Genomic DNA, 27061 nt, shown 5'->3' on the forward strand with positions numbered 1-27061 from the left:
GCAGCCCAGATCCTTGCAGATCAACCCGCCACGATCACCAAGACTGTGTTACGCTGACATAAAAGTCCTGAAGACATGACATCACTCGTACCTATTTGCCCCAATCCTCCCTGCTCTTCTTATATTATATATATGTGTGTGTGTGTGTGTGTGTGTGTGTGTGTGTGCGTGTGTGCGCCTGCACGCTCTGGCTAACCATACCGCTCCCTCTATCACTTTGTCCCCTGTCCTTCCTCAGAAGCTACTTCAGTTACTGGATCACCTCAGATCTGTTCCATCTTTAACACAGAGCAGATGTATGGAGAGAGGCACACCCACAAAAGATATACAGCCACAGACACACACAAGAGTGGTGCTCATAATGGCTTCATCAACTAAGTGCTCCCTTTGGTCTGGAATTCAAGGAATGTCCAACCCGTGTCACTAAAGGGCAAAGCTGACCGGGAAAAGAGAGAAAAAAAGGGCCTTTTCTCCCTCTAATGGCAAAGACGCAAAGAAGAATAATCGGTTTTGACTATTCTCAATACAGCTCATCCCCATGAATGAACAAGTGCAAACACATTTATAATGTTGGGTGCATGAAAGACGGATGACCTGCGTGCAGACTAAACACAGCGGCCAGTGGTGACTTGCTCTCAAACTGACACGCTGTGGCGCAGTAGCGTCGCACTGCGCTGCTCATGAGAGGCTTCTATTCGCTCGGATGTCATCAAGGGGGACATTTTCTGTGGTGCAAATTCTAGAGCTTTCTGTATTAAATATAACTTCAGGCTCCATTTGAGTGACTGTGTGCACACGTGTACATCTATGTGACCCAGTTATTTTCTGTGAAAGCAACAGAGGAGATTGCGTTTGTTATGGGTTGAACTAGGAAGGGAAAGGAAAACGAATGAGGACAGAAGGAGGATGTGGACATGAGACTAGTGACGGAACAGGAGGCTCCATTAACAGGCTTTTGATTGATACATTACTAGTGGGACATGTAAGTAGAGATATAGTTTATACAGAAGATCTCTACTGTTGAATCAAGAACATTGTTATGCTGGATATTCAAAAAAGCTTTATGTTATTATTATAATTCAAGATCAGGCAATGTGACATTTCAGTGGGGAATCTGAAAAGTATGTGGGGAAGAATTTCAGACTATCAGGAATTTATCAAGAACAAGGTGAGGTTGTCTTGAGTTGTATTCAGCTTTACTGTAGTTATACATAGCAGTAACTCTCTGCCTTCCGCTGTTATCTAGGCCCCTTTTATTTTTATTTTTATCTTTTCAATTCATTGGGGATTGCTGGGTGCATATGGCAGTGAAGCTGAAATTTCAATATGAAGGCAAAGATGGATTTGTGTGGATTCAACAAACAACTAAAGTTCGGATCACACAAATCTCCTCCATCGGTCAGTTTTTTTTTGTCAAAGTTGTCGTTCGAGCTAAAAATGTTGGTGAACTCCTCCAACAACAAAAAGGGAAAGTTCTTTTGGTGGAGTCTGGGAACGGAGCTTTGTAGTAAAAGGAGAACAAAGCAGAGCTGGCTACAGAAATATCTACAGTTTGTTTGAAGTGCTAGTGTGTTTCTGATTTAAAAAGAAAAAGAAGAAAAAAAACGCCCTAACTGGAACCACATTTCAGTCCCAAAGTCACTCACGGGCAGGGAGGGTGGAGCTCACAGACACACACACACACACACACACACACACTTATATATATATATACTCACTTGAACAAACAAAACAGATCTCTCCCAGTCGTTTCTCCAGACATTCCAGGCTGCCTTTCCATGACCCTCCCTGCTCCATCTCACTCCGGTGCTACACGAGGCACTAGATGGAGAAGAGGACAGGATTTGGCCCTGTTATAAGTTTTCCGTTGGATTTTTTTTAATAAACCATTGGATTGAAACCGAAGAGTATTGAGAGGCACAATACCAGATTTGCTAAATCTCGTCTTGTAATCCAACCTGCACCACGCGCAGATACCGTCACCTCAGAACTGACGACGAGTCGTGACGCTCATTCAGCTTCAGTGATCTCAGCGTCGTAAATCATCGCCGGGCCGCTTGTGTCGGACCGTGCTCGCTCTCAGAGTGACGTGTTTAAGAGAGTGTGTTTGTTTAGTCTCCACAAATATGGGAGACACGCAGACAGACACAACGAGCGAGAGCGTGAAGCCCGTGTGTGTGTGTGTGTGTGTGTGTGTGTGTGTGTGTCAATCTCAAATGCCTACCGCAGCGTCCCACAGTCGGGGTTAAAGAGATTCTCCAGCTTGCTTCAATTAACCGCTCGGCTCTGTTTATATCACATTCCACCGATATAGGTTACCTTTTCCAGCACAGATCATCAACCCTGTTCCCCTGCTCGACCCTAAAAACCTCACTCTAATGCCCACCGCTTGTTAAACCCACCTCACCCGTTCCGATCTGCTCCCCTTTGGAGCCCTGCTCCGTAGAAATACACCAGATCAGCACCTCATTACGACCACACATCGGCCAAGAATAGAAGCCCGCTGGCTCCGTAACGCGGCTCTGTCAGGGCCCAGAAATGTCACACTTACAAGTGTTTCTCAACTTGTGCCTCTTGGCAAAGGTCCTTGAAAGGTGACCGTGTATAGGGGAGTCAAGGAGCACGAGCACTGGACAAACAGCTGTGCAGTCTGTTGCCTACAACCTGCCTCGCTTCCTTCATATTTTCTGCCCCCTCCCCTCTCATTCAGCTTCTCTGGAGGTAGTCACATCCTTTCCAAACAGGATCAATAATTCATAAACTCTTGTGGTTAAAGTGTTCGGGACCTTCCTTTCTACTTTTTCTTTTTCTCCTCTTCCCTGTCTCTTTCAGTTTTACCCTATCTCTCCACTGCCTGCATCGTCCCCTTCTCACTCCCTCCCTTGCGCTGGTCAAACAACAGGGCCCTTGTGATCGCTAACTGAGGAAGCAACCAATAAAGAGAGATATGTATTTGACCGGAGAAAGAGAACTAGGGACGAGTTTACGCACTAGAGCCAAAGAAAGAGTCATCTGGATGTGTTTAAGTTGGACGGGCCAGTTTCCGGTGTCTGGAACAGGCCAAAAATATCCAGAAACAGAAAAAATCCTGCAGGACGGGAAAGGATACACCTCCTCACTTCTCATGTGACCTTCCACATTCAGCGAACTGAGCTGAATTGTGGGGCTTGCAGCAAAAGCTATATGGTAGCAACAGAAGGACTCAAGCCAGGCATGTTGAATTTAAAACTTGGTATTGCTTAATGTCTGGGAAGAGAGTATTTCTGATAGGAGTCATATTTTTTTTTTTAAATGTGATGCAACTGCAATTGGTTCAGACAAACTGTTCATGACACGGACTCTAAAAGGTTTAGATAGCTATCAAATGGTCGATCCTCCGTGACGCTGACAGCTCAGCTTAAGGAAGACGTGCACATGTGCATCGGCTAGTGTTTTCATAACATGGTGATTACTAAGATTATTAAGTTGTAATACAGTAATAGATGGTCTGCAGTTGCCGAGTCATTCACAGACTTTATTGACAGTAGGTGTAGGCTTATGCCTGCCTTCACAGAAACACATTAGTATCTATTTATGGTGCCAAGAACCAGACTGATGTTGTTATGTTAACAACTTGTGGTTTCAACGGCCGCTGCTCCAGCTGCACAAGGTGAACACACAAGAGCCCAATTTAGGTCATGCAAAAAATAATTTAAAAAAAAAAATGAGAGTCGGTCCAACGGCTGCAGCGGACCGAGGGCCAGGAATCATTCGAGCAGGCCAAACCTGCAGAGCAACGGGATTCGTGAGTTTAAAAAAGTGCAGACAGGAAGTGACAAGCTGGAGAGAGGGAGATCCAACCGAAACGCCTACTCCTAATTACTGTTCAAACAGGGGTTTTTTTTTAGAGCTTATGGGAAATTGCATATGAATCCTTAAATCGCACGTGCACGTGGTGTTGGGGCCTGGATGTAATATATATATAACACCAGTATTGTCAAAGTCATAGGACGGTGGAGACTGTCGAGGAGTCTGCAGCATTACTGGAAGTGCAGCTGATTTCACGCAGGAGGAAGAGTGTGATGATCACTGCTCATTGTTATTTATCAGGCAGATCAGTGACACACACACACACACACACACACACACACACACACACACACAGAGAGGGAGATCTGCAGTTTCTCATGTCTGAGCACTGCTGCTGCTGCAGAGCACCCCCCCTCACCCCTCCTCTCCCCGCCCCCACATCTTGCCTCCATTATTCTCGTGTTGTCGAAGCAACTCCGGTGACAGCGGGAGTAACGTCGTGCTGCCTGGACCACGGTCGACCGTTACCTGCGTCTTCCGCTCGTCTCTTTCGGTTGCCTGCCCGTCGGTACAGTCCCCGCCCCCCCGGCTTCACTGGGCGCCGGTAGCGAGCAGGAGCAGGAGCAGGAGGAGGAGGAGGAGGAGGCGGGAGGAGGCTCGGGGGCGGGGGTGGTCGACCGGACTAGACCCGTGAGAAGCTTTCGGAAGGAGGGATGAGGGAGAGAGGAGGCAGCCTCCCTCGGACAAAACAAACAAACGCCGCCGTTCATTGAACCCCCCGCCGGCGCGTCTGCGTCGCGCACGGACAGAGGACACGGCGAGGACACGGCGAGGACACGGCGAGGACACTAACTAACTTGACGGTCTCCAACATGGATGCTGATGCGCCTCCTCCTCCTCCTCCTCCGCCTCCTGCTGCTGCCCTCGGCCGCCAGGGGAAAGGGCTGGTTTGTGATGAATGCCTGGCAGTGACACCACTCGCTTCTCACTGGATCTAATAACTCGTGTTTTTTTCCTCTTGCTCTCCCTGTTGGAGCTGGGTTGTGTGTGTGGGGGAGCCTCGCAAGGGAGCGCTCGTTTTGCAAGGTAACTAACTAGTGATAACGTCGCTGCACCGGCCGAGCATCACCGTCAGCTGTGTGTGTGTGCGTGCGTGTGTGTGTGTGCGTGTGTGTGTGCGTGTATGTGTGTGTGTGTGTGTGCGTGTGTGTTTGTGCGTGTGTTTGTGTGTGTGTGTGTTTGTGTGTGTGTTTGTGCGTGTGTGTTTGTTTGTGTGTGTGTGTGTGTTTGTGTGTGTGTTTGTGCGTGTGTTTATGTTTGTGTGTGTGTTTGTGTGTGTGTGTTTATGTGTGTTTGTGTGTGTGTGTTTGTGCTTGTGTGTTTGTGTGTGTGTGTTTGTGCGTGTGTGTTTGTGTGTGTGTGTGTCTGTGTGTGTGTTTGTGCGTGTGTTTGTGTTTGTGTGTGTGTGTTTATGTGTGTTTGTGTGTGTGTGTGTTTGTGCGTGTGTGTGCCAGTGTAATGTTGATGTCATGGCTGCTTTAACGCTGTAGTGTTGGTTTGCATCCATCATTTGCACCTCTTTTGATTTGATGTGAGTCCAATGTGAGGATGTAGTGATGGATCAGAATCGCTGCTGGTGAACGTCCAGCATGAATCACATGCAACAGTGGTGATGGTGGTGGGGGGGGGGGGGGGGTCATTATACTTAGAACTAGAGTGTAATGTCTAGTTTACAACATACATCAGAGAGCATACACCTGTGTTGGTGTAAATGTAGCCAGTGACTCATAGTAAATAATGTGATAATGGCTATTATTGTGCAACAACACTACTTTTAACTTGACATATTCCCTTTTTTATGTATATATATATATATATATATATATATATATATATATATATATATATATATATATATATATATATGTATATATATATATGTGTTATTCAACCCTGTTAAATGACAATCGGCTATTCATAGAGAACGTCAGTACATTTGATTTCATGGTGGATAGGAAAAAAGCATGGGTCCAATACCACAAAGTGAATTCTGAGACAAAAACCCAGTGGGCGTCTGTCTCTGCCAGATTGAGCCGCCTAATTTTAGCCTCCAGGCAATGATTTGTTACCTTGACGTTAAGGTTTGCACTATTCCCAGGTGCCTCAAACAGCCAGAGTGCCAGTGTGTGTGTGTGTGTGTGTGTGTGTGTGTGTGTGTGTGTGTGTGTGTGTGTGTGTGTGTGTGTGTGTGGGCACTGTCTGCATTGCAGTTGAAAGTATTCTGCAGACAACACACTCAACTAAGATATTGTGTCTGTACACTGTAGTCTTGTCCTCTCTTCTTCTGTCTTTAATGAAGATAGATTTTGCTTGGTTCAGCCAGCAGCAGATTATTTGCATCCAGCCATTTCATTGTTCTTATGATACCGCCATCTGACCTACTGCACAGTAGTCATGGTAGCAATTAAAAATCACTGTGTACAGTATAAACATGGCCGAACGTTTTAGAAATGTAATGTAAGACGGTGAGATGAAAACGAAAGGCAATGTTGAAGAATGTAGGGGTGTGTGTGTGTGTGTGTGTGTGTGTGTGTGTGTGTGTGTGTGTGTGTGTGTGTGTGTGTGTGTGTGTGTGTGTGTGTGTGTGTGTCACTGGCTGTGTGCACAGGTGCACCCAATCTAAACCCCTCAAACCACAGGAGATCAATGGTGAGTGGGAGGGTAAACCAAACCCTTCAAAGTAGCAGCAAGTCGCACACACACACACTCACACACACACATTCAGAGGTTCACACCGGGATGTGTGTCGAGAGAAGCGACCCTCTCCCTCCTTTCGCTCTCTTTTTCTTTATTTTTTCTTCGTCTCTCTGCTAAACTCTCACCTCCAACCTGCCACCTCGATGCCAGCTGGCCTCAGCGGTGAGAAAGTCGGTGTGTGTTGTGCTCGTGTTGTGGACACGCCCTTACCAAATTGCGAGAGCCTCGGGTGGCAAATATGATCCCTCTCCTGGTGAGGAGTTTTCAAACCGGTTACGCTTGTGCACATGTTTATGGCATCTGCGCTTTGACGGGAGTTCTTATCGAAATGTTTGACAATAGGCATGTCTTTGTGCCTTTCTCCACTTCTCAAATATTTCTTGCCCCTCCACCCCACCCTTTTACACACACACACATGCACACACACACACACACACACACAACCCACCACCACCCCCCTTCCCCCGTCTCCCAGATGTGAGGGAAGTGTGGGAGGAGCCAGGGGGTGTTTGTGCTCCTCAGGGTCCCCGCTTCCTGTTAAATTGTGGAGAAACTCCACATGTGCTGAAAACACCATGACACACAAACACACGAGCACGCTGAACACTCTGGAACAGTTTGTCCATGGTTTCTAGAAAGTCTTACTTTTTTTTATGCAGCGGATTTTTAACCCTCGGTTTTCTGTTTGCAGTGGCAAACTCTCGGACAGGTTCGCAGAAATGGCTTGGCTTTGTCTGTCGTGCGAAATGTTTGGTTTTTACTTTTGTGCATGTGGCGCATATTTCCCACAGTTGACTGTTTCCTCACTGCACCTGCCTCCGTGTTTACGGATGAACGAGGCAGATGGCTTTGCAGCTCTATTCTGCAAAACATGTGGCAGCAGGCAGCTTCACTCATTGTGGTCACTGCACCGATGGATAATGGATTTCCCGCTCGAGGAGGAACATTAACAAATGTCAGAGGAAGAGAGCGGTGCAGGACGTTGTCTCTACCAGCTCATTGTGTGTAGTCAGCTCTGCTAACTTTGATAAGACTTCTATGAGAAACCTCACAGACGTGCACGCTGCTATACAGCGCGGCTCCCTCACTGTACCTAGTGATGTCCGGATGCATCATGTTCATGTTTACAATATAATATGCGTTAACTAACAAGCGTCTCTTGTCTATTTTTTTCTCTGCTCCTCAGATGACAGAGGGGAGGCGATGTCAGGTCCATCTCCTCGACGACAGGAAGCTGGAGCTCCTTGTACAGGTGAGTCTCACACCCTCCCCCATCCCGCTCTCTTGCTCTTTCATCTCCTTCTTCCCTCTCTCTTGGTGGACTCTTGTTTCCTTACAGCAAGGGGGAAGTGATGTCTGGTATCATAAGGGACTGAATTACTGCTGACCAAAGGAAATTTGGCCAGCAGTAGGTGACTTTGCGCTTTCTCGATGCACACCTGATCCCTCTGCACACGCACACACAAACACAATCCCACAGTGCCGTGAGTGCAGCAGATCCTGCCCTGATTTGAGTACAGCCCTAATGATGTCCTGAACAGAAACCGTTTCTTACTCTAAGCTCATGCTTCAGTGCTCGTTCTTCAGCCCCTAACTCCACAGTAATCATAACACAATCATATATCTATCTAAATATGCAGAACATATCTACTTGACTTATTGTTTGTCTGCATGTCTGTTGACAATGCTACATCTCATCTCTTTAAATGCCTTTCAAAACAAAAGCAGCATGATGCCCTCCGCCCCCTACGTTCAGCCTTAAATCCTCCCCAGCACTTACAACAAAGCAGCCTTGCGTTTTTGCCTTTTCAAACCCCTTCTTCTTCAGCTAGCTTTTGCTACTGTGCTATCTTCTGCTCTCTGTTGTTTATCCCAGGTTAATCCAGAATTTTTTAGGTTTTGTTTATTAAAGTATCATGCATTTTATAACACACATTGCATAAGGTGGGGATTTTTTTGTGTGTTCCTTTTACAGATTTTGTTGCACTTTCTGTGCATTTACTTCTCCATTCACTTGTTTTTCTTCTTCACTGATTGTTGATGACATACATTTTGGGCATAAATAAGACCTACTTTATAGTTTGGCTTCAAATACAGCGGCGTTTTTGTATTAGCCCCCCCGCCCATCCACAACAATCCTAACCTCCCAAACTCCTCTTGGGTCTGACCATTACCCGATTCCTCTGGAAAGAGGGAAAGACAAAAGAAGGTAATCGACCCGGAACAGGAGAAGAGCGACAAGCGGGGAATAGAAAGATTGACTCTGAAACTCAGGAGGTTAAGAGGGAGGGAGAAAAGTGAGATGAGGCCCCGGGAATGGAGACACAGGGATGGCAACAGAGAGGAGAAGATGGAGGGGAGAGCCAAAGATAGGTCTGCTGACTTTCTGATTTGATTACCCTGCCAGAACTGATGAGCTCTTTCAAATTGGTACTTCTATCTGCTCTCTCCATCTCTCTGACTCTTCACCTTCCATGTCTTGTTTTCCCACTCTTCTTACTTGTCTTCACTTGCCTTTCCCTGACGGTCTCCGTCCAAGGCTGCGCCCCAATACCTTTTAGTGTTAAAAACAAATCACTTTTGCTACATCTACATCCACACAATTCCGGAGTCTTTGAGTTCCTCGGAAACGCTGCCGGCCCTGTTGTAATGTGAAAACTCTAGTTTTAGTCTGGGTGGAGACTTTTGAAAACAATGGACACAATTGGACACCCATCCGGATTGGGCCTTATCAGTCTCGACTCAACTACCAGTGGTGAATGCAACATGAATAACAACAAGTTCTAGTTCTAGTTCACAGTTTCACCTCATCGTCAGTCCAAGCTAAGAAATCCCTGGTCCTACTTTTTCAATCAATGCTGTTCCTCATTCCTAGCATTTTCTGTAAGCCACTAGCTGTAGAGTAGACATTGTACTTCCTGTTTACACCAATACACACATGGCCATCATATGTTAATGGTCATGTGACATGCATTTTCAGGTTATGTTAGTATGGATGGAGATTATTTCTGATGCAGGGCTAAAAGGCACATTTTTGTTTTGAAATGTCGTGTTCTAAAATTCTCTAAATTCAACTGCAGCAACTCTGTACAACTTCATCCATCCATCATCTCCTCCACTAATTATTAATGCTCCATCAGCAGTGGAAATAACAAGGATATTAACCAAAAAGGACAGTTGAAGAGTTTAATAAAAACATTACACTAATCCCGTTTTTATGTTGAGAGTTTGAAGACAAGATGCATTTGAAAAAATATTTTCTGTCTACCACATAATGACAACAAATTATATTTTTACAGTTTGGCAATGGGGTTTGCAAGAGAGAAGACATAACACAAAAGGCCAGAAAATGGGATGTTATTAACAAATCTGTCATTTAAATCTGGAAACTGTCTTTCTTTCCCTTTTGCTCCCTCTGTCCTCGCTTCTCTCCCTTGTGCGGATGTACAGAGAGCCAGTTAGTGTTTAGTAGGACCACAGAGAATTACAATGTTTTTCTTAGTTTTCCATTCAACTAAGAAGCATCCGATCGTTTTCTAAAAAAAGATTTCTTGATGGGATGATCGTAATTCATAAGCAGTGCAGACATTTGTATTTTTCATTAATAAGGCAGTGCTACAGTATGACATGCTCCACTGGGCTATTCCTTGTCTTCACTGATAATTTAACAGCACTGTGGTCAAGGCTGTCCCGTTGAGGTTTTCATCCGAGTTCCTGTCTCCATGCCAGGCGCACCAGCGAGCTCGCCTCTGCAAGGCTGGATCTCACTTCTGTCGCTGACCAGCTGTTTAATCCCAGAAGTGTTGTTCACCCTTTTCCTCTTCCTCATCCCCTTCCAGCTTCCTCTGATTGCATGTCCTCTGTGGCTTGTTTATAGAGCACCGCCTTATTGGCAGAGAAAACCATGTGCCAGAAGGCTAACACACCTATTGACCAGGTTGTATAGATTGAAGTTAACTACCACTGTGTGAAAATGTGTCAATCATATGGCTATCGCTCCCTGAGGCCAGTGTGATGTAGGGCAAAGAGCGAACAGGGTATTAAGCTTCCATGCCAATGTTTATCTAAAAAACTCTACATTTGAAAAAAGACACACTTGAGGGTTTTAATATAAGTTGCCTGGGGACTTCCTACAAAGTAGAAGCGCTACAGCATTAGTCTGTATACAACATATTAATTCAAATATTAAAACAAGACTTTTAAGGGGGGGGGGGGGTGTAGAGTTAGGGAATGATAGACATGTGACTAAAATACTTTTCCTTACCCACCCTTGGACTCTCAGGACTGCCACTAATAAATCAGTTTGTGAACCATAAATCTGAACAACCCTGAAGGCGCCAAGTGCCTGAGTAGCTGTTTGCGGAGATTAGGCCGTGACTTGCTGCCAGCCATGCAAGTGGGCTACGGTTGTGTTTGTCACTTGTCTATAAGTTCGCTCCAGTATGTCTCCTCACTTGCACCTCCCTGTAATTCCTACGCTGTTAATTACCTGTGCTGCTGAGGAGGCACCGGGTGGATATCTATTAGTAGTAATGCTGTCTAAGCCAGCAGAGAGTTTTACTGTCTGATAGCTGGCCCCACGCTGTGTGTGTCCGTGTGTCCGCGTAGTCCGGATGTGTCTGGTGTGTGTCCCTGTGATTGTGTTTAGTGTGCCATATTACTGACATATTACCTGTCATTCACTGTGTGTACTGCTGTTGGTATCTTCCGCTACATTAATAAACGCAGCAGTTAGGTTTCTCTGACATTTCACACGCAGGCTGCAGTGTCTCAGCATGTGTGTGTGCGTGAGGGGAGGCTGAGTTGTCGCTTGATGAGAGAACCAAATTGAATTATACTATCCAGTGCAGGCCATGTGATTTTTACAGTCTGCTTGGTATTCATAACAATGTCGATGCAAGAAGTCCTTTCTCATCCTCAGTTATGCGCCTCTGATATTCAACAGTATATCTGGGATTTATAATGTCGCTGCATTGGCATCAGTACGTGTGTATGTTCGTCCCATTCTTGTAGATCTCAGGAATGCTTTGACTTATTTTATTTCTGTCAAACTTAGCACAAATATGCACATGGATTCAAGAGTACCTGATTAGGTTTTAGTGGTTAAGGTCAAGGTGACTGTGACATTTTTGTCAACGTAAACAAACCGGGAAGGGAATTAGAGCGGGCACAGACATCCACTCAAGGATGACCTTATTAGAATTTGGTCAAGGTCACAAAACACGTTGTTGGCCTTAACTCAAGAATTAACGGGCCAGTTGGGAGCAATTTTCTGAATTATGTCTCATTGGCTAAAATTATGGAGTGTTGACATTTCATATGCAAAAGGTCAAAGGCCAGCTTCACTTTGACATTATAATGTTTGCAGGATCTCTTTGCTGGCCATTATCTAACCCCATAACTCAGGTTGAGAAGGGGAGATTTTGACCACAGTTCCTGCAACTGGGCTGGTTGGTGGAGAAATACAATCTAGATGTGGGAATTCTAGTTTTATCTTCATATCATCTTTGCAACGGTTTACTGTTTGTTTTGCTGTGGCGGCATGGATGACGTTTAATTGATACTGTTGCCAAGGCAGTGGACTGCTGTGTGGTAATAAGAGACCACCACTGTAATGTGTGTCAGACTGAACCAAAACATGTATTACTGCTAATACTATAAAGATAGCCTGTCACTCAACCTAAAATTCCCACATCTAAATGGTTTTGCGCACTTCAAAGAGTCCTGTGTTTCTCCCGTGAATGGCTACTGTCCCATTTGGAGATGAGACTACCAATCAGAGAGACAGGTCAGGAATTTAACGTCAATACTTTAATCATTTCACATGATACATTAAACAACCTGCGCCATAGAATGTTTGCAAAATGAACATGTTCCACATCTTGTTCTTTTCTGAGATAGTGTGAATTTATTATTCTTACCATAAAAATTGCCTTTGACAAAAGCAGAGTTGCGTCAAAGGGACATAGTGACAGAATCATCTAGCGCAATATCCCTGTTGTTTTCCTTTTCAACGCCATCATCATCATCTGGTGCATACGTCTGATGGATTCAAATGTGAGAAGACATAATCAACCTATATGTCCGCTTCTCCTCAAGCTCTCTCTATCGCGCATGTTCTCTCCAGAGCCTTTTTGTGTAGCAGGATCATTGTAGGCGTCGTGCTTATATGAGATCTAGGTCACTGGTTGTGTGTGTGTGTGTGTGTGTGTGTGTGTGTGTGTGTGTGTGTGTGTGTGTGTGTGTGTGTGTGTGTGTGTGTGTGTGTGTGTGTGTGTGTGTGTACGCGCGCACGTTCACACGCGCTGGCATGACATCACCTCCTTCGCTTTAAATAGCTCTTAGTAGCTTCTGTCACTTAAGTTGGAGCTGTGGAGTGAGCACATAACCCAGGACCTCGGGGAAGATTATTAAGAATGTACGCAATATAGCATTAATTATACTGTAGCTGTGTGTGTGTGTGTGTGTGTGTGCGCGCGTGTGTGTTTCTGTGTGTGTTATTTGGCTGCACACAATTTATTTTCCTTTGTTTTCCTTTTCCATCTTGTATGTACACAGAGCAGCACATGTGTTTCTCTTACTTGTTCTGATCGGACAGACTGCATGCATTCTGTTTATGGGCTATGTGTGTGTGTGTGTGTGTGTGTGTGTGTGTGTGTGTGTGTGTCTGTGTGTGTGTGTGTGTGTGTGTGTGATGAAAATGCAGGCATCGAGGCACACCCATGGTTAACCTCAGGGTGGGGCGTGCTCCTACTCAGAATGTCACAAACCAGCAGCATATGGCAGCAGTCCCCGGCCTCTGCTTTGAAATCCTCTGAGCGATGTGATGAATGGAGCCTGTCGTCACACACAGTCTAGCTCAGACCACTTTTCACAGTATTAACTAGCTAGCGAGCTCTTGTGCTAGCTGCACTCCTCTCCCCGCAGTACAGTCATTCAGCCCAGAGCCATGACTCTGCAGTAGAGGTGTGGGTCAGGGAGGCAGAAAGGAGAGAGGGAGGGGAAGGGCAGGGTACCTGCACTGTCAGCAACATCCACACACTCCATCCATCTTTCTCACAAGCTCTCTCTCTCTCTCTCTCTCTCTCTCCCTCTCTCTCTCTCTCTCTCTGTCTCTCTCTCTCATTTATCTCCTCCTCCCTTGCTTCTGTTCCCCCAGTGTTTGTCAGAATGCTTAGTCATTGCATTAAATCAATGGCTGAAAGAATACATTAGAACTCTACCACAGGCACTTGTCCAATTAAACTGCAGTGTGATAAACCACTTCACTCATTCACAAGACATGTAATAACTGATAAATTCAACCATAAGGAGAGCAATGCTAATCGTGTCTGTCTCCCTGCAGCCCAAGCTGATGGCCAAGGATTTGCTGGACCTTGTGGCCTCTCACTTCAACCTCAAGGAGAAGGAGTACTTTGGAATTGCATACACAGACGAAACGTAAGTGGCCAAGAAAACTTCCTTGCACTCGACATATCAGTGACTAAGAACTTTTTCTATAATCTATCTTGTTTGTTGGAATGGGTTTGTCAGTGCTGCCCTGGTAAACAAAGTAAAAAGATCACCTGAGTGCAGTGAACAAGTAATGTAATTTAATCTTGTAAAAACAGTGAACTTCTTGGTTCCTTGCAATGTCACCGACACCCCGATCAGCGCAATTGTAGTTATCGAGATTACAAAGGTAGAAAAACCATTGAAACTGGAGGATTCTCTGTCAGGTTTAAACCATACATTTTAGTTGCAGGTTTAATTTTCAGTTACTTAAAAAAGCCCAACCACATGCTTTCTGTTTTGGGTTTATAATTTTTGGGTTTCCACATGATGTGACTTTTCCACTACTGCTTCTTAAACTCAATGTGCCCATTAGTTGACCTTTGTAGCATTAATGAAAAAGAGAAAAGAAAACTCAACTAAAGACAAGCTATTGTTAAATATTTTGAGTAGGTTTAGTAAAATGCTGCACTAAAGTGCCACCATGAAAACTCAAGTTCTCAGGACATTGTATAGTTTTAAATATGATTTCAGAAATCATGCAATAACATGTAGCTGTTGATTTTGGCCGGTTTTTCTAGTGTGCTTTTGCACAATTCACTGTATTTGTTGTTGTTTGGCGCAGACTCGTTTAGGCATGAAATAGCTATGAGATGTAAAAATATTCATATTTACCTTACCTACCTACCCACCCCTCATCTAGACATCCTGTGGTTTTCACTTGCAAACAAAAGGTAAAGGGTTGCGAAGGGTTGTGATGTTTGGATGGGACTTTGATTGTCCTGCTCTGGGCTAGGAAAAGGTTGTGAGGCTATGTCTGCCAGGAGGCTTGTTATGGGAACTGTGCTTGAAATGCAAAACTGACATTCAAATCTGCTGTGCTGTGTTTTGTGACCTAGAAAGATATAAGCACCACAGCATGATAACCCAGAACAAGTCTTGCATGTATAGAGATGATTTACATACAGGCAAACTTTCCCACCGCCTTTGAGTCTCTTTGGTTTTTTTTGTTTCATCTCATGGTCCCACTGATGTCAAGCAAGACTGGCCTTTGCTCTATGGCATTTACACAGCTGTGACACATTCTGTAGCCAATGTCTGTGCAGCAAAGCAATATCAGCATTGCAGTCTCAGTCCCCCAGTGCTAATTCTACGGTGTGTCAATTAGTTAGGTGTGCCCGGGGAGAGCAGACGCCTCAGCTCTGACTGCTCAGTGGTCAAAGAGAGGGGACTGAGAGAGAGGGAGACAGAAGCAGGGCGACTTTGAGAGAGATGTTGCTCAGTTGCTCAGGATACCATGTAGGGTTACCAGGGTGACAAGCTGTCTCTGCAGTTTTCCTCTGTTGGAGAGGGAGAGAGAAATCAGTGGAGGGGGAGAATGCGGGGGGGAAACAGAAGGGAAGGAATGGTAACACAAAAACAAAAAGAGTCTTGAGGAGGAAGTATTTTTTTGCATATCCTTGATGGTTATTCATACATCTCTGAATTAAAGCACTGATTGAACGCTTTTGCCCTATTGTCTCATCAGGGGCCATTTTAGTTGGCTGCAGTTGGACCGCAGGGTATTAGAACATGAGTTTCCCAAGAAGACTGGTCCCATTGTCCTCTACTTTTGTGTCAGGTGAGTCTTTCGTCAGTATCTAAATCACCTCTTTTACACGTATCATGGTGAATGTGTTTGAGTGTGTGTGTGGGAGAGAGAATGAACGATGGAGAGACGGTGCATCCGTATGTTTTTGTGTATGCACATGCAGTCATTTGGTAATGGGAACAGATAAACAAGGTTAGTTGTGGCAGGTCACTATGAAAATTGCTTTGACCCAAGTGTTTAACTCCCGCCACAGGGCTTCTCAGCCAATCATGAGCCTCTTAGACCTTATCAGTATGCTCTGCATGCAAATCCCATCATATGGCTAACGACAAAGTGCTATTCTCCAAAACAAGGTGGAGAGAAGCCTCGTCATTTCTTGTGTATGCCAGTGCATTTTTAACATAATCAGTTGCAGACTTCCATGTAGAAGGTTCACTACTTAATGTAATGCTAAACAGGGGAGACAATATTATTTAGTTTGAATCAAAATGATGAAGCATGCAGTGTGCTCTTAGTGTTGCTGTACTAGGCTTCCTTAACACTAATATGTTTTAGTTTTAAAAGGCACCACTTTCTTATGTGTACGGCGGTGTCCACACTATTCTGGATTTTTCCACACTTTTGAAAACTGGCCCTGTTTTATTTAAAAAAAACTCCAATGTTTGTGTTTAAGTTTGGACAGACATAAACTGAGACCTGAAATGATGATGCAGTCACCCACATTTGCTTCCTGATTGGTCACAACTCCAATACCTGCCGTGAATGCAAAGGCTTATTTTCATTAACAGACCCGCCTCGTCATCTGTCCAAGCTGAGAAAACCCTGGTCTTACTTTTCATCGTTCTTGTGTTTCATTCATAGCATTTTCTGCAACTAAGCAACCTGCTTCATGTTTACACCATTGTGTGATCTTGACTAGTGTGCATGAATGGTCATTTAAAACGAAAACATGTTAGTGTGGATGTAGTTTGAGAGTCATTTCCTCAGACGACATTCAAACTAATGTAAACAGAAACAATTTTCGTTAATTTTAGCTCCATATCAGTATTAATCCCTGTCTATATTAACACACCTGAAAATCACTTGACCACCCACACACTGGGCATGTGCGTGCCGGTGAAACAGAAAGCAGATTGTCTACTCTGCAGTTGGTTACTTAGTTACAGAAAACACTACAAAGAAGAAACAACAATGGTGAAAATTAGGAGCAGTGATTTCTTTTCTTAGCCCGACGACGAGGCGGAACTAGTCCTAAAAGTAAGTATATAAAACATTTTGCCTTCACCACCTGGCAGTCGAGTCATGACTGATACAAACCAAATCAGGAAGCGAATGTGGGTGACTGCGTCATCGTTTCCAATCATCTTCGTGTTAGCCTGCCAATACCACCACCCAGCCCCCGGAGTTTTCAATACTAAAACGGAGCCAGCAGCATTTCCAAGCGTCTCCGTTTTTAGGTGCTCTGAAATTCTGGTGTTGTGTGGACGTCAGGCGTAAATGTAGCAGCATAGATGCATTTTAAAATGAAAACGTAGTAATGTGGATGTAGCCCCAGTTAGAAGCCAAACTCGTCTTTGACCTGTTGTAACAGCGTATTGGACACAATCCCACACTGCTCTCCCAGCCCTTTGTACTCCTCATACAATGACCCCACTCATATATAAAACACTCTGGACTCACACACAGGCACTGGATCATTTGTGTACATGTGATAGAAATACAGAGTGCACGTTTGTGTGCATTTTTGTTTTTTTGTTTGCATGTGTGGGTGCGTCAATGGGCCATTGAAAACGAAAGAAAAAGGCACCTGACCTGAGGAGAGATTTTTTTTATAAATCTTTCTTAGCCTCAAACCAAAACGCGAAAACCCTCCCAACCCACTCTCTGCCCCAAAATACACAGTCACGCATTCACTCCCATGCACACACTCACACAGGCGCCCTCAGTGAGTGCCTGAAAGGGAAAAGCAAGTCTTTGTTTAGGGTCTAGCGGATGTGCTCTGTCCCCAACATATCTCAATGATGTCATAAACAACCCAGAGACTGAAACTTGGCTAGCAACATACACGGTAACGTGACGCACATTAACACTACACAACAATGTCACTGAGCAGCAGTCTTTTTCCAGCTGACATTTACAACACGGCTCAGATGATGCCACAATGAGACGGGTGTATTAAAAGCATATCCTCAGCACATAGACCCATTGTTCACTCTGTTTAGTGAGTAATGGCATTGTTGTAAAATGGGACAGCGATACTATCAAAAGATACGAAATAAGTATATTCAGTTGCTGTTTCTGCTGTTTTGACCATGTCCAACATTTTTGTTAACTGATGATCGCAGGTACTGACTGATTTAATTGTCCCTGTCTTTATACGAGGTCAGCTATTGAACCATATAAAACAACTGTATGTTTGTGTTTGTATAATGTTGGAGGGTTGGACAGTGTGAGGGTCACTGTGCATATTTGCGTAGACTAATAGGTGTTTGAGGATGTGGTGGCAGCACTGTGACACCATGACCTTTGACACCATTTGGAGGCTTTAACCCCCCTCTCTTCTGCAGTTCAGTTCAATCTCTAACCTCAATCTCTCCAAATGTCACACTGACTGCACCACTGCTCCACCCCACCCACCCACCCCCCACCTCTCTCACACACACACGCACACACACCCTACTTCTTTAGCCCCTTTTATAGGGAGATCCCATGATATTGCCGTTAAGAAGACCCTCCGTCATGCAGCCTTTGCCCTGTTGCCCTAAACCAACTAAGCTTTTGCTTGTTTGCACAGACGAGCTTGCATAACACCGCTCCCGTTAGTGATTTTACATAGCATGCCCGCGTTCCAGAATGGGAGGCATGAGGTGTATCACAACTGTGTCCCACCATACCCGCTCTCCCTTTTACACATATATCGATCCGGCTCTGTGACTACCACCGCTGCCGCGGTAAAGGCCAAACAACAATGCTCTCCATTCAGTGTTCGTACCTTTTAAACATCATGGCGAGACGGAATAAAGGTGCAACATTGCCGCCTTGGAACAGGCTGTGTTAAAGGGGCTTTAGACACATAAACTCCCCCCACACACACGCGCACGCACAAGCACAAGCACACACACTCAGGACTATAATGGAACAGCAATCAGCCCAAATGTCAAGTCTGAATCCATCATCAGTATGAGCGTATTGTTTTCATGAACACATCATAAGGCTTTTCTTGGCGGTGTGTGCGTGTGCGCGCGTGTGTGCGTGTTTGTGTGTGTGTGTGTGTGTCTCTGTGCAGGTGCGTGCCTGTCATATATTTGCATGCTTATGTGGTATTTGATGCTTGTGTGTGACCAGTAAATGCTAGGCGGATGGATGCCCACCTCCTGCTGATTCAGTGGGTGCCTTTCTGCAGGCTTGCCACTGTGCTGGCAATGTGCATTTGTCTCATCAACACTGTGGCTTTAATTACATGTTCACACTGAATATTGACAAGGTTCCTCATTCTCTCTCGCAGCTCAATGGGTAACGCGATTTAAGCCCTCCATTATCGATCTCATTACAATCTCTTTCACTCAATACCTACGCACACTCATATGCACGCAGATGAACACTTTCATTTAAGTGTGTTCATAAGTGAGTGTTTAATATATGTGTATGAACATGTGACTTGTTACTACTGTGACATGTTACTACTATGTCATTTTATGCTCATTGCATTCGAGGGGAAGGTTGAGACAAAACATTTAACCTAAAAACATGTCAGGGGGGACACATGACAGCATCTGTATCATATAGCATCTTTTTTGATGTACGTTTCCACCAGAGTGGAGCTAACAATGAATCGCTTCCTACTGTATCATCCTCGCTCCCTCTGGCTCTGCATCCACGAGCTAAATTTAGTCTTATTATGTTAGCTCCCTGTTCACCACTCCACCAGAAGTGGGTTACTGTGCTATACTGCGCGTGTGTGTGTGTGTGTGTGTGTGTGTGTGTGTGTGTGTGTGTGTGTGTGTGTGTGTGTCTGTGTGTGTGTGTGTGTGTGTGTGTGTGTGTGTGTGTGTGTGTGTGTGTGTGTGTGTGTGTGTGTGTGTGTGTGTGTGTGTGTGTCCATACAGTACGTGCATGTGGAATCACTGCTGATGAAGCAGAGAGGTAGACAATGTGTCCAGTGCATCATGTGCACATTCTGGTCGCCTGTGAATGCGTGTGCGTGCGTGTGCGTGTGCGTGTGTGTGTGTGTGTGTGTGTGTGTGTGTGTGTGTGTGTGTGTGTGTGTGTGTGTGTGTGTGTGTGTGTGTGTGTGTGTGTGTGTGTGTGTGTGTGTGTGTGTGTGTGTGTGTGTGTGTGTGTTTACAAACAGGCATTCCCATTCTGATTGTGGAATGTGCGCACACTCTTACAAACTAATAGTGGATCATTGCCAGGCTCCATGGTGAGAGAGAGAGAGAGAGAGAGAGAATTGGTTTAAGGGGAAGTGTAAGGACGTTGCTGAACAGGTCGGCCTGTGGTATGGTCTGCCTCCCACTGGTTGCTTTCGTGATTGCACCATTTCTGTAACGTCTTTATATTCACAGCCTGCATATTAAATCTGCTCCTCTTTTTTTATTTCTGAATGAAACATATAATACATCAGTGATCTTCCTCTATGGGCTTTATATGATTCCTCATAGGATCCAAGGTCAACCGATGCATTGTTGCCTTTACTGTTGCAAATGTATTGAGGTTTTCCCTTCTATATTTTCAGATTCTACATAGAGAGTATATCCTACCTGAAGGACAATGCCACTATTGAACTATTCTTTCTTAATGCAAAGTCCATCATCTACAAGGTAAATGCATTACTTTGTTACCACAATTGAGTTTTTTTGTGTTAATGGAGGAATGTATTGTTTATTTTGAAGTGATGCTTATGTGGGCACAGTTGGGACACTTTATTTTGTCTCTAAAGAATAAGATTAGCTTCTGGGCTGTAACACTGTGATTAATGTGGAGTACAGGGCTTCATGTTGTTACTAAATGGTAAATAGACTGTATTTATATTGCACTTTTCTAGTCCTATCGACCACGCAAAGGGCTTTTACACTCACATTCACACTCACATTCATACAGCGTTGCTATTTACCGCGCTTTTTACGTCACATTCATACACTGCCAGAAGAGCCGTCAGAGTCAACCAACCTTCCGGTTTGTGAACGACCTCTCTATCTCCTGAGCCACAAAACTAACACGCCACTTCATCAGCCCATTTTCGATCTAAATGAAGAGATTCCCTCAAGAGGCCATCTTGGACTGCGGCGCTCCACGCTGATCGGGTGAAGCAGGAAATGTGAACCATTTGCATCAGCTGTTACCCATCATGTCATGTGCTGCACAACAACTAGCAAATAACCTGCCATTTGTCATTGTTGAGGGATATTTATTTTGGGTTATTTAAATGGCAGTAGTATCATGCATCCAAATAGAGACTAAACAGCGAGTTGCACAAAAATAAAAATCCAAATGCAAAGCGCACTTGGAATTATTTGACAAATATAGCCTACATGTATTTTGTATATCTCGCAATTGACATAAAACATCCCAGTCAGGGAAAGCCAGCTGTATATTCGTTTAAAGTTAGGGAAGACTGTCTCATTCGGTTAACTGGGTTTGTCCTACAAGTAATGAGTTGATAACTCTCGGAATTAGTCTACCTGCTGCACTGAAGCGTGTAGTACAGCAGTTATTTGTGTTGACCAGAAGAGGGAGCATGTGGCCTCAAAGAAATATCATTGTTCAGAAATGGCCCAGTAAAAACCTTGCAGAAGATATTTTCTGTGCTAAAACTGGTGACAGGTTTCATCTAAACCAGGTGCAGTACATGTTAATGTAGTGTATAATCCATCTTAGTGTTCCTTTGTTAAGTTTTGCATGGATCAAAAGTGTTTTGAATGCATGTTCAGTAAAGGAAATAGTAAATGCAAAGGGTTATCCTTCTTCATCTAATGTTCTGAAAAAGTTTACAGTTTAGGCCTCAGGTTAAGCATGTTACAGACTTAGTTCATGCACCATATCCAAGTATATATCAGGTTGTAACCAAGTGATCAGAGAGCGACTGTCTCCAGCAAACAGAAGGTATCTGGAGCAGCTCTGTCCTTGAAGGAGATACCTGACCCCTATCTCGCTATTTTATCAGACGTCACCCTCAATAAGAATATTAGCTAAACAAAGTGTGAAGTACAAACAATCTCCCTTGTAGCGCCAGTGAGAGATGATGACCCCAGAGAGAAGGAGGCACAAGGACAGCAAGAAAGGAAATATAACATAGTATTTTAAGTAAACCTGCTGCACATACACAGCACATACACTACAGCATGATTAGTCAAGTATAAAAACACAGTGTGATGATTTAGTGTACCACCCAGGGTGGGTTTGTTCTGTCTAGGGTTTCATCCTGGCTGTCTGATCTCCCAACCAATTAAGAGGTGGATTGTGAAGGGAACATTCCTGGCATACTTGACCCACTACTACTCACTGACCATAAACTTATCCTCCCCTCGTTCCTTCTCCATCCCCCTTCTCTCAGATTCACAGAAAAAAATAAAAACAATAATGCAATAAAAGGAATACCTCTGGAAAATGTTTTTAGTAATCAGTAACCAGTGCCTCCGTGCCTACCCTCAACCCCTAAAGCCTCTCTACCAACCCCCCATCACTTCGTCTTGAATCTCTGAGCTCCATCCACACCAAGAGGTCATGAAATTAGAGAAGGGAGAGAGGAAAAAAATGGAGGGAGAGCGGTAGGGACATGAAAGGAACTACCAACCCATCTTGGAGAAATGGATGAGGATCAGAGGCATGTCCACTTTTACTCCCAACATCAGCACAGTGCATGTTTTTTTTGTTTTACTAGATACCGGCAAACATGAAATGTTTAATTAATGGACCCTGTTTTCTCTTTTTTTCCCTCTCATTTTAGGAGCTTATTGAAGTGGACAGTGATATTGTCTTTGAATTGGCTTCCTTTATTCTACAAGTAAGATATTATGTGTGTGTGTGTGTGTGTAGGTGTGTGTAGGTGTGTGTAGGTGTGGATGTCTGTCTAGATATCTGTTTTTTTCTCCTCAGCTCGACCACTTTCTCTCTCCTTTCTCAGAGTAGGTTAGTCCATTAACCATGGCACTACAAGGTTGTGTTACATATAGAGCGAGCTGAGTGGCGCGTGTGTGTTTGTGTGTGTGTGTGCAGATGTACAGTATCAGGTATCTGCTCTTAAGGCCTTCAGAGATTTCACTCCAGATGGAGGTTTAATGTCTCTCTCTGATTGTAGGGCAGCAGACCTGACTGCATATTCACCTATGCGAACAGAACAGAAACACACATTTTATTCTCACATGCATATTTGTGAATTGTCCTCTAACTACTCTTCTCTTCTCTTTTCTGTTCAAAAGGAGGCTAAAGGTGATTTCACCAGGTAAGCACACTAGGAAACATCATATGTAATGTTTATGCATCTGATCTGGCCTTGTAGCTGGGAGTGTTAGAATTACAGGTCCTGTAAAAGTGATAGTACTTCAATTTATTTTGGTAACTAAGGGGGGTATGTAGAGGAAAACACCTTGTTCACTTGCTCAGCAGCCAATCACAAGCATATACTGTGTGGATCCATTTGTCTTGTTTTACATTATCATGACATTGTGAGCAGAATGTTTCTGAAGTTGATCATGGTTGTGATGAACCTCATCTCCATTTTAAGACAGGGGATGAGGGAACGTTTGATGAGAAGGTACCAAGACCGTCTTTGCACCAGATTGACTCACCAGGAAATAAAATCTGTAATCAAATCGTTCCAACCAAGGGGAAATTTTCCTCGTAAAAGTGAGAGGTCATTTACAGATGATCTACATTCACAAGGCATCTGCAACCACATCGAGGACTCGCATGCAATATATAGCTCTGTAGCTGTAGTCATTGTGGCGATGTGGCACATCGTGAAGCATATTGTTGGTTTTTAAATGCCAAGTCTTCTGACAGTCTTTCCAGTGTTCATGCACTTATTTGTGTTCCTGCTGTTTTTTATTTATTTTTATTTATTTTTTTTCAATTGAAAATCCAACATGCCGCCACATGGCAGACTTAAAGATAACAAGTAAAATATTCCATCACATCTGTTTCTTCCCGAGTGACAGGAGTAGTTGTGTTAATCCATAATGATAGTGACAGAGGGACAATAGTGATGATATCAGTGGTCTGTCTGTTCCTCTGCTCCCCAGAGCATTGAGGTGCATCACAGATGACTGTCTTTGTTTCCGCACGTAATTTTTATGCCTCCCTCCATCTTTCCTTCCATCCCTGTTCCACTTTGCTTCACTCATTTTCTGCCAGTGATGGCTCTCATGAGAAAAGCATGGATTAAGTATTTTTGTGTGTGTGTCAGTGATGAAAGGCAAAGTGTCTCTGCTGTGAATTATTTCCTTCCAAAGACAGAGCTCAGCATAAGTATAAGTCTTAAACCATTAGTTGGATCCTGTAGCGCTGGAGCCTCGCAGTCGTGTAAATGTTTCATGTGAGCTTCGGGACCACGTGTGGTTCCTCAGACACTCTGTACATCTGTGTGTGACGCTGGCTCAAATGTGTGTCATCCCTCATCCCCCTCATCCCTTTGTTGTAGCACAGATAACAGACCTCAGCAGTCGTCACCCCTGACCTCATTTCCGCCGGTGAAAGGAGTAAATAAACACAATATCCCACAGAGGGCTGGAATGTGACACACTCTGGAGACATTCCTTTCAACCTCCTCCCACTTTCCTAACCCCTTCCTGCCAAACACATACCTCTCAAAAAATCAAGAAGACGCTGTCGTCCGTAAAGCTCCCCATTTCTATACACTATACACCGTATTCGGTTTTACTGTGTCTCACTGCTGCTCCTCGAAAAAACACTCATCATGACAACCTTTCTGTATATCTGACTGTGTATCAGACTGTAATTTACAATATGATTCAGAGACGTGCCATGGTTCACCCACTTTCACCTTTGTGCCCCCTCAGTATGCACAATATACTGAATGAGTAGTTGCTTAAACGAATATCAGTCAATCTTTGCACACAGCTGCATTCACACATTCAAGCACAGTTGAGCAGGGTGGACGGGATGGATCTGTTCCAGGGCTTTAGCTCATAGGTTGTCATGTTCCCAGGGCTTTCCCCAATCCTCCGGGGCCTTGGCAAAGACTGGAGAGAGGCGAAGGGGATTAGAGAGGGATATTTAGACCTTCTGCCTTTGGAGGTCTGAAAACTGAATCTGGGGCCAAGTCTCGTTGGCTCGCTGCGTGGTTCTGTCTCATTTACGCTGTCTTTGTCTTTATATTGTCCGCCTTCATCTCTGTTTTTAGCTCCTTTTAACTTTATTTATCTTTGGTGCTCGTGTTTCTGTCCCGCTTTTCTCTCTCCTCCGTTTCCGTCTGTCAGTGTCTCTGCAGCTGTTCAAAAATTAGACACTGCCCAGTTTTGGAAATACAGAGCATTTAGGGCATCAGTATCCATTCCTCTCGATGAAACGTTTTTCCTTTCTCCGCATTCCTCCAAAGTTAAAATTTCAATTCTTTGACAGGTCTGGGAAATATTCAGTTTTTTTCTCTTGTAATGCTAAATATTTCAACTGTTCTTCTTTCTACGGTTCAGTGGTATTGCTTAGGCAGTTTTTTTTGCATGAAGCTGTTCCGCCTTCAGCAGAGAACGATTGTTCTCACAGAAGTAGTGTTGACCATGTCTTATGGTTTCTCCCCTACAGTAATGATGCAGTCAAGTCTGACCTGAAAAAGCTGCCTGCTCTGCCCACCCAGGCCTTAAAGGAGCACCCATCTCTGGCCTACTGGTGAGAGACGAGTTTGTTATCCAGAAAGCCACCATAATATTGCACACACTCTCCTCTCCTTCCTAATCATTCCCCCCCCCCCCCCCCCCCGGTTGTTCTCTCTTACAGTGAAGACAGGGTCATAGAGCATTACAAGAAGCTCAATGGGCAGTCCAGAGGGCAAGCTATTGTGAAGTAAGTGTGTAGTATAGTTTGTGTGGTAATGTTTGTGAACTGTATGCAAGGTTGTGTTTTCTGCAGCCCCTTACATGTCTGTCTTTCTGCTCCTCACAGTTATATGAGCATTGTAGAGTCTCTGCCCACATATGGAGTACATTACTATGCTGTTAAGGTACAGTTTTACTACTCTGCCTACTTTTCTTTTCTTTTTTTCACACACGCACCACACACATTTTTGTTCACTATGGACCTGCAATCAGCCATGCATACTTTTTCCTGAAGTATTTTTGTTGTTTGTTTTAGGACAAGCAGGGGATCCCTTGGTGGTTGGGTCTTAGCTATAAAGGCATCTTTCAGTATGACCACCAGGACAAGGTCAAGCCCAGGAAGGTGAGATGATGCTCCATCTGATTTCTCTGCACCATAGATAAATTGTGCCCTGCCCAGCTTTTGGCTCTGATGATTCCATGAGCATTGATGCATCAATCAGTGTCATTTCCTCAACCGTATTAACACACTATATTGTGTTAAAGGTATGACCTCTGTGATATTGTTCAATTCTTGGCCCTAAATTCTTCCACCCTCTTTTTAAAAGGTTTATGGTTAATATAAATAATTTGTTGCTTCAGATAGAAAAGTCTTTTTTCTGTCTGTGTCTTGTCACTTCTGTCCATTTTTTCCATTCAGCGAGTTAGGATATTGTTTTTTGGAACAATGCAAAAACTACTGTCTGGAGACATTTAGTCTTGAATTGTTTTGCATCCTGTCCTGCTTTTATTTCTGTCTTTCGATGGAGGGAGTCCTCCCTCCAGCCTGTACACCCAGGGGGTCGTCTGTAAAAATGCCTTTCTCACCTCACCTCTGACCCCCAGTTGTGTTTAGGTCCTTCATCTCTGGTATTCCGCCTTGGCCTTGTCTCATAGGGTGTTAATGGGGTTAACAGCATCCCATCCAAACTGGCTGATCACCAAGACGCTCTCAGACAGATACACTGTTGCTCATAAACACTCACACACACACACACACACACACACACACTAACAAATGCACACACTCAAACACAGGAACTCAACTGAACTCTGAACTCACCATCCTGATGAATACTTCCTGTCTGCCGCAGCTTTCCTGTTTGCCACTAACATTGTGCTGTATGTCGTGTTAACTACATTCCGGTGTAAATGACCGTCTCCCCACCGAGCCCCAATCCTTGCACTTTATCTAACAAGTGCCATATTATTCCAGGTAAAAAGCCTATGAAATGTTTCTATACATGTTGGTTGAACAGAGGGAAACATGGTAAGCTATAGCTTTCTCTGAGCTAAATGCCACGAGAAAGAAGAAGGAAAGGTGGAGGGAAGAAAGAGTTAGTAGCATTCCCACACAAGTGACTTATCAAGCATTCAGCTGCCATAGCAACAGTCGGTGTGAGTC

The 27061-nt window shown here is 44.2% G+C and overlaps 1 protein-coding gene across 12 annotated transcripts in view; it reads left to right on the top strand.

The window, feature by feature from the left end:
- frmd4a (FERM domain containing 4A) overlaps positions 1–27061 on the top strand; it is a 99730-nt gene that overhangs the window by 55381 nt on the left and 17288 nt on the right. For 10 of the 12 annotated variants that reach the window (XM_035642221.2, XM_035642219.2, XM_035642217.2 and 7 more), the window contains exons 2-11: positions 7733–7798; positions 13892–13986; positions 15566–15658; positions 20364–20448; positions 22575–22631; positions 23047–23069; positions 25388–25471; positions 25580–25645; positions 25745–25802; positions 25934–26020. In XM_035642221.2, coding sequence (XP_035498114.2) covers positions 7733–7798; positions 13892–13986; positions 15566–15658; positions 20364–20448; positions 22575–22631; positions 23047–23069; positions 25388–25471; positions 25580–25645; positions 25745–25802; positions 25934–26020 — 714 coding nt within the window. Of the gene's footprint in view, positions 1–4259; positions 4876–7114; positions 7256–7732; positions 7799–13891; positions 13987–15565; positions 15659–20363; positions 20449–22574; positions 22632–23046; positions 23070–25387; positions 25472–25579; positions 25646–25744; positions 25803–25933; positions 26021–27061 lie in introns of those variants that run through there. The other 2 variants (XM_035642220.2, XM_035642222.2) reach the window with 2 other exon arrangements.

Source organism: Scophthalmus maximus, chromosome 7, assembly GCF_022379125.1.
Source record: "Scophthalmus maximus strain ysfricsl-2021 chromosome 7, ASM2237912v1, whole genome shotgun sequence".
Taxonomy (NCBI): Eukaryota; Metazoa; Chordata; class Actinopteri; order Pleuronectiformes; family Scophthalmidae; genus Scophthalmus; species Scophthalmus maximus.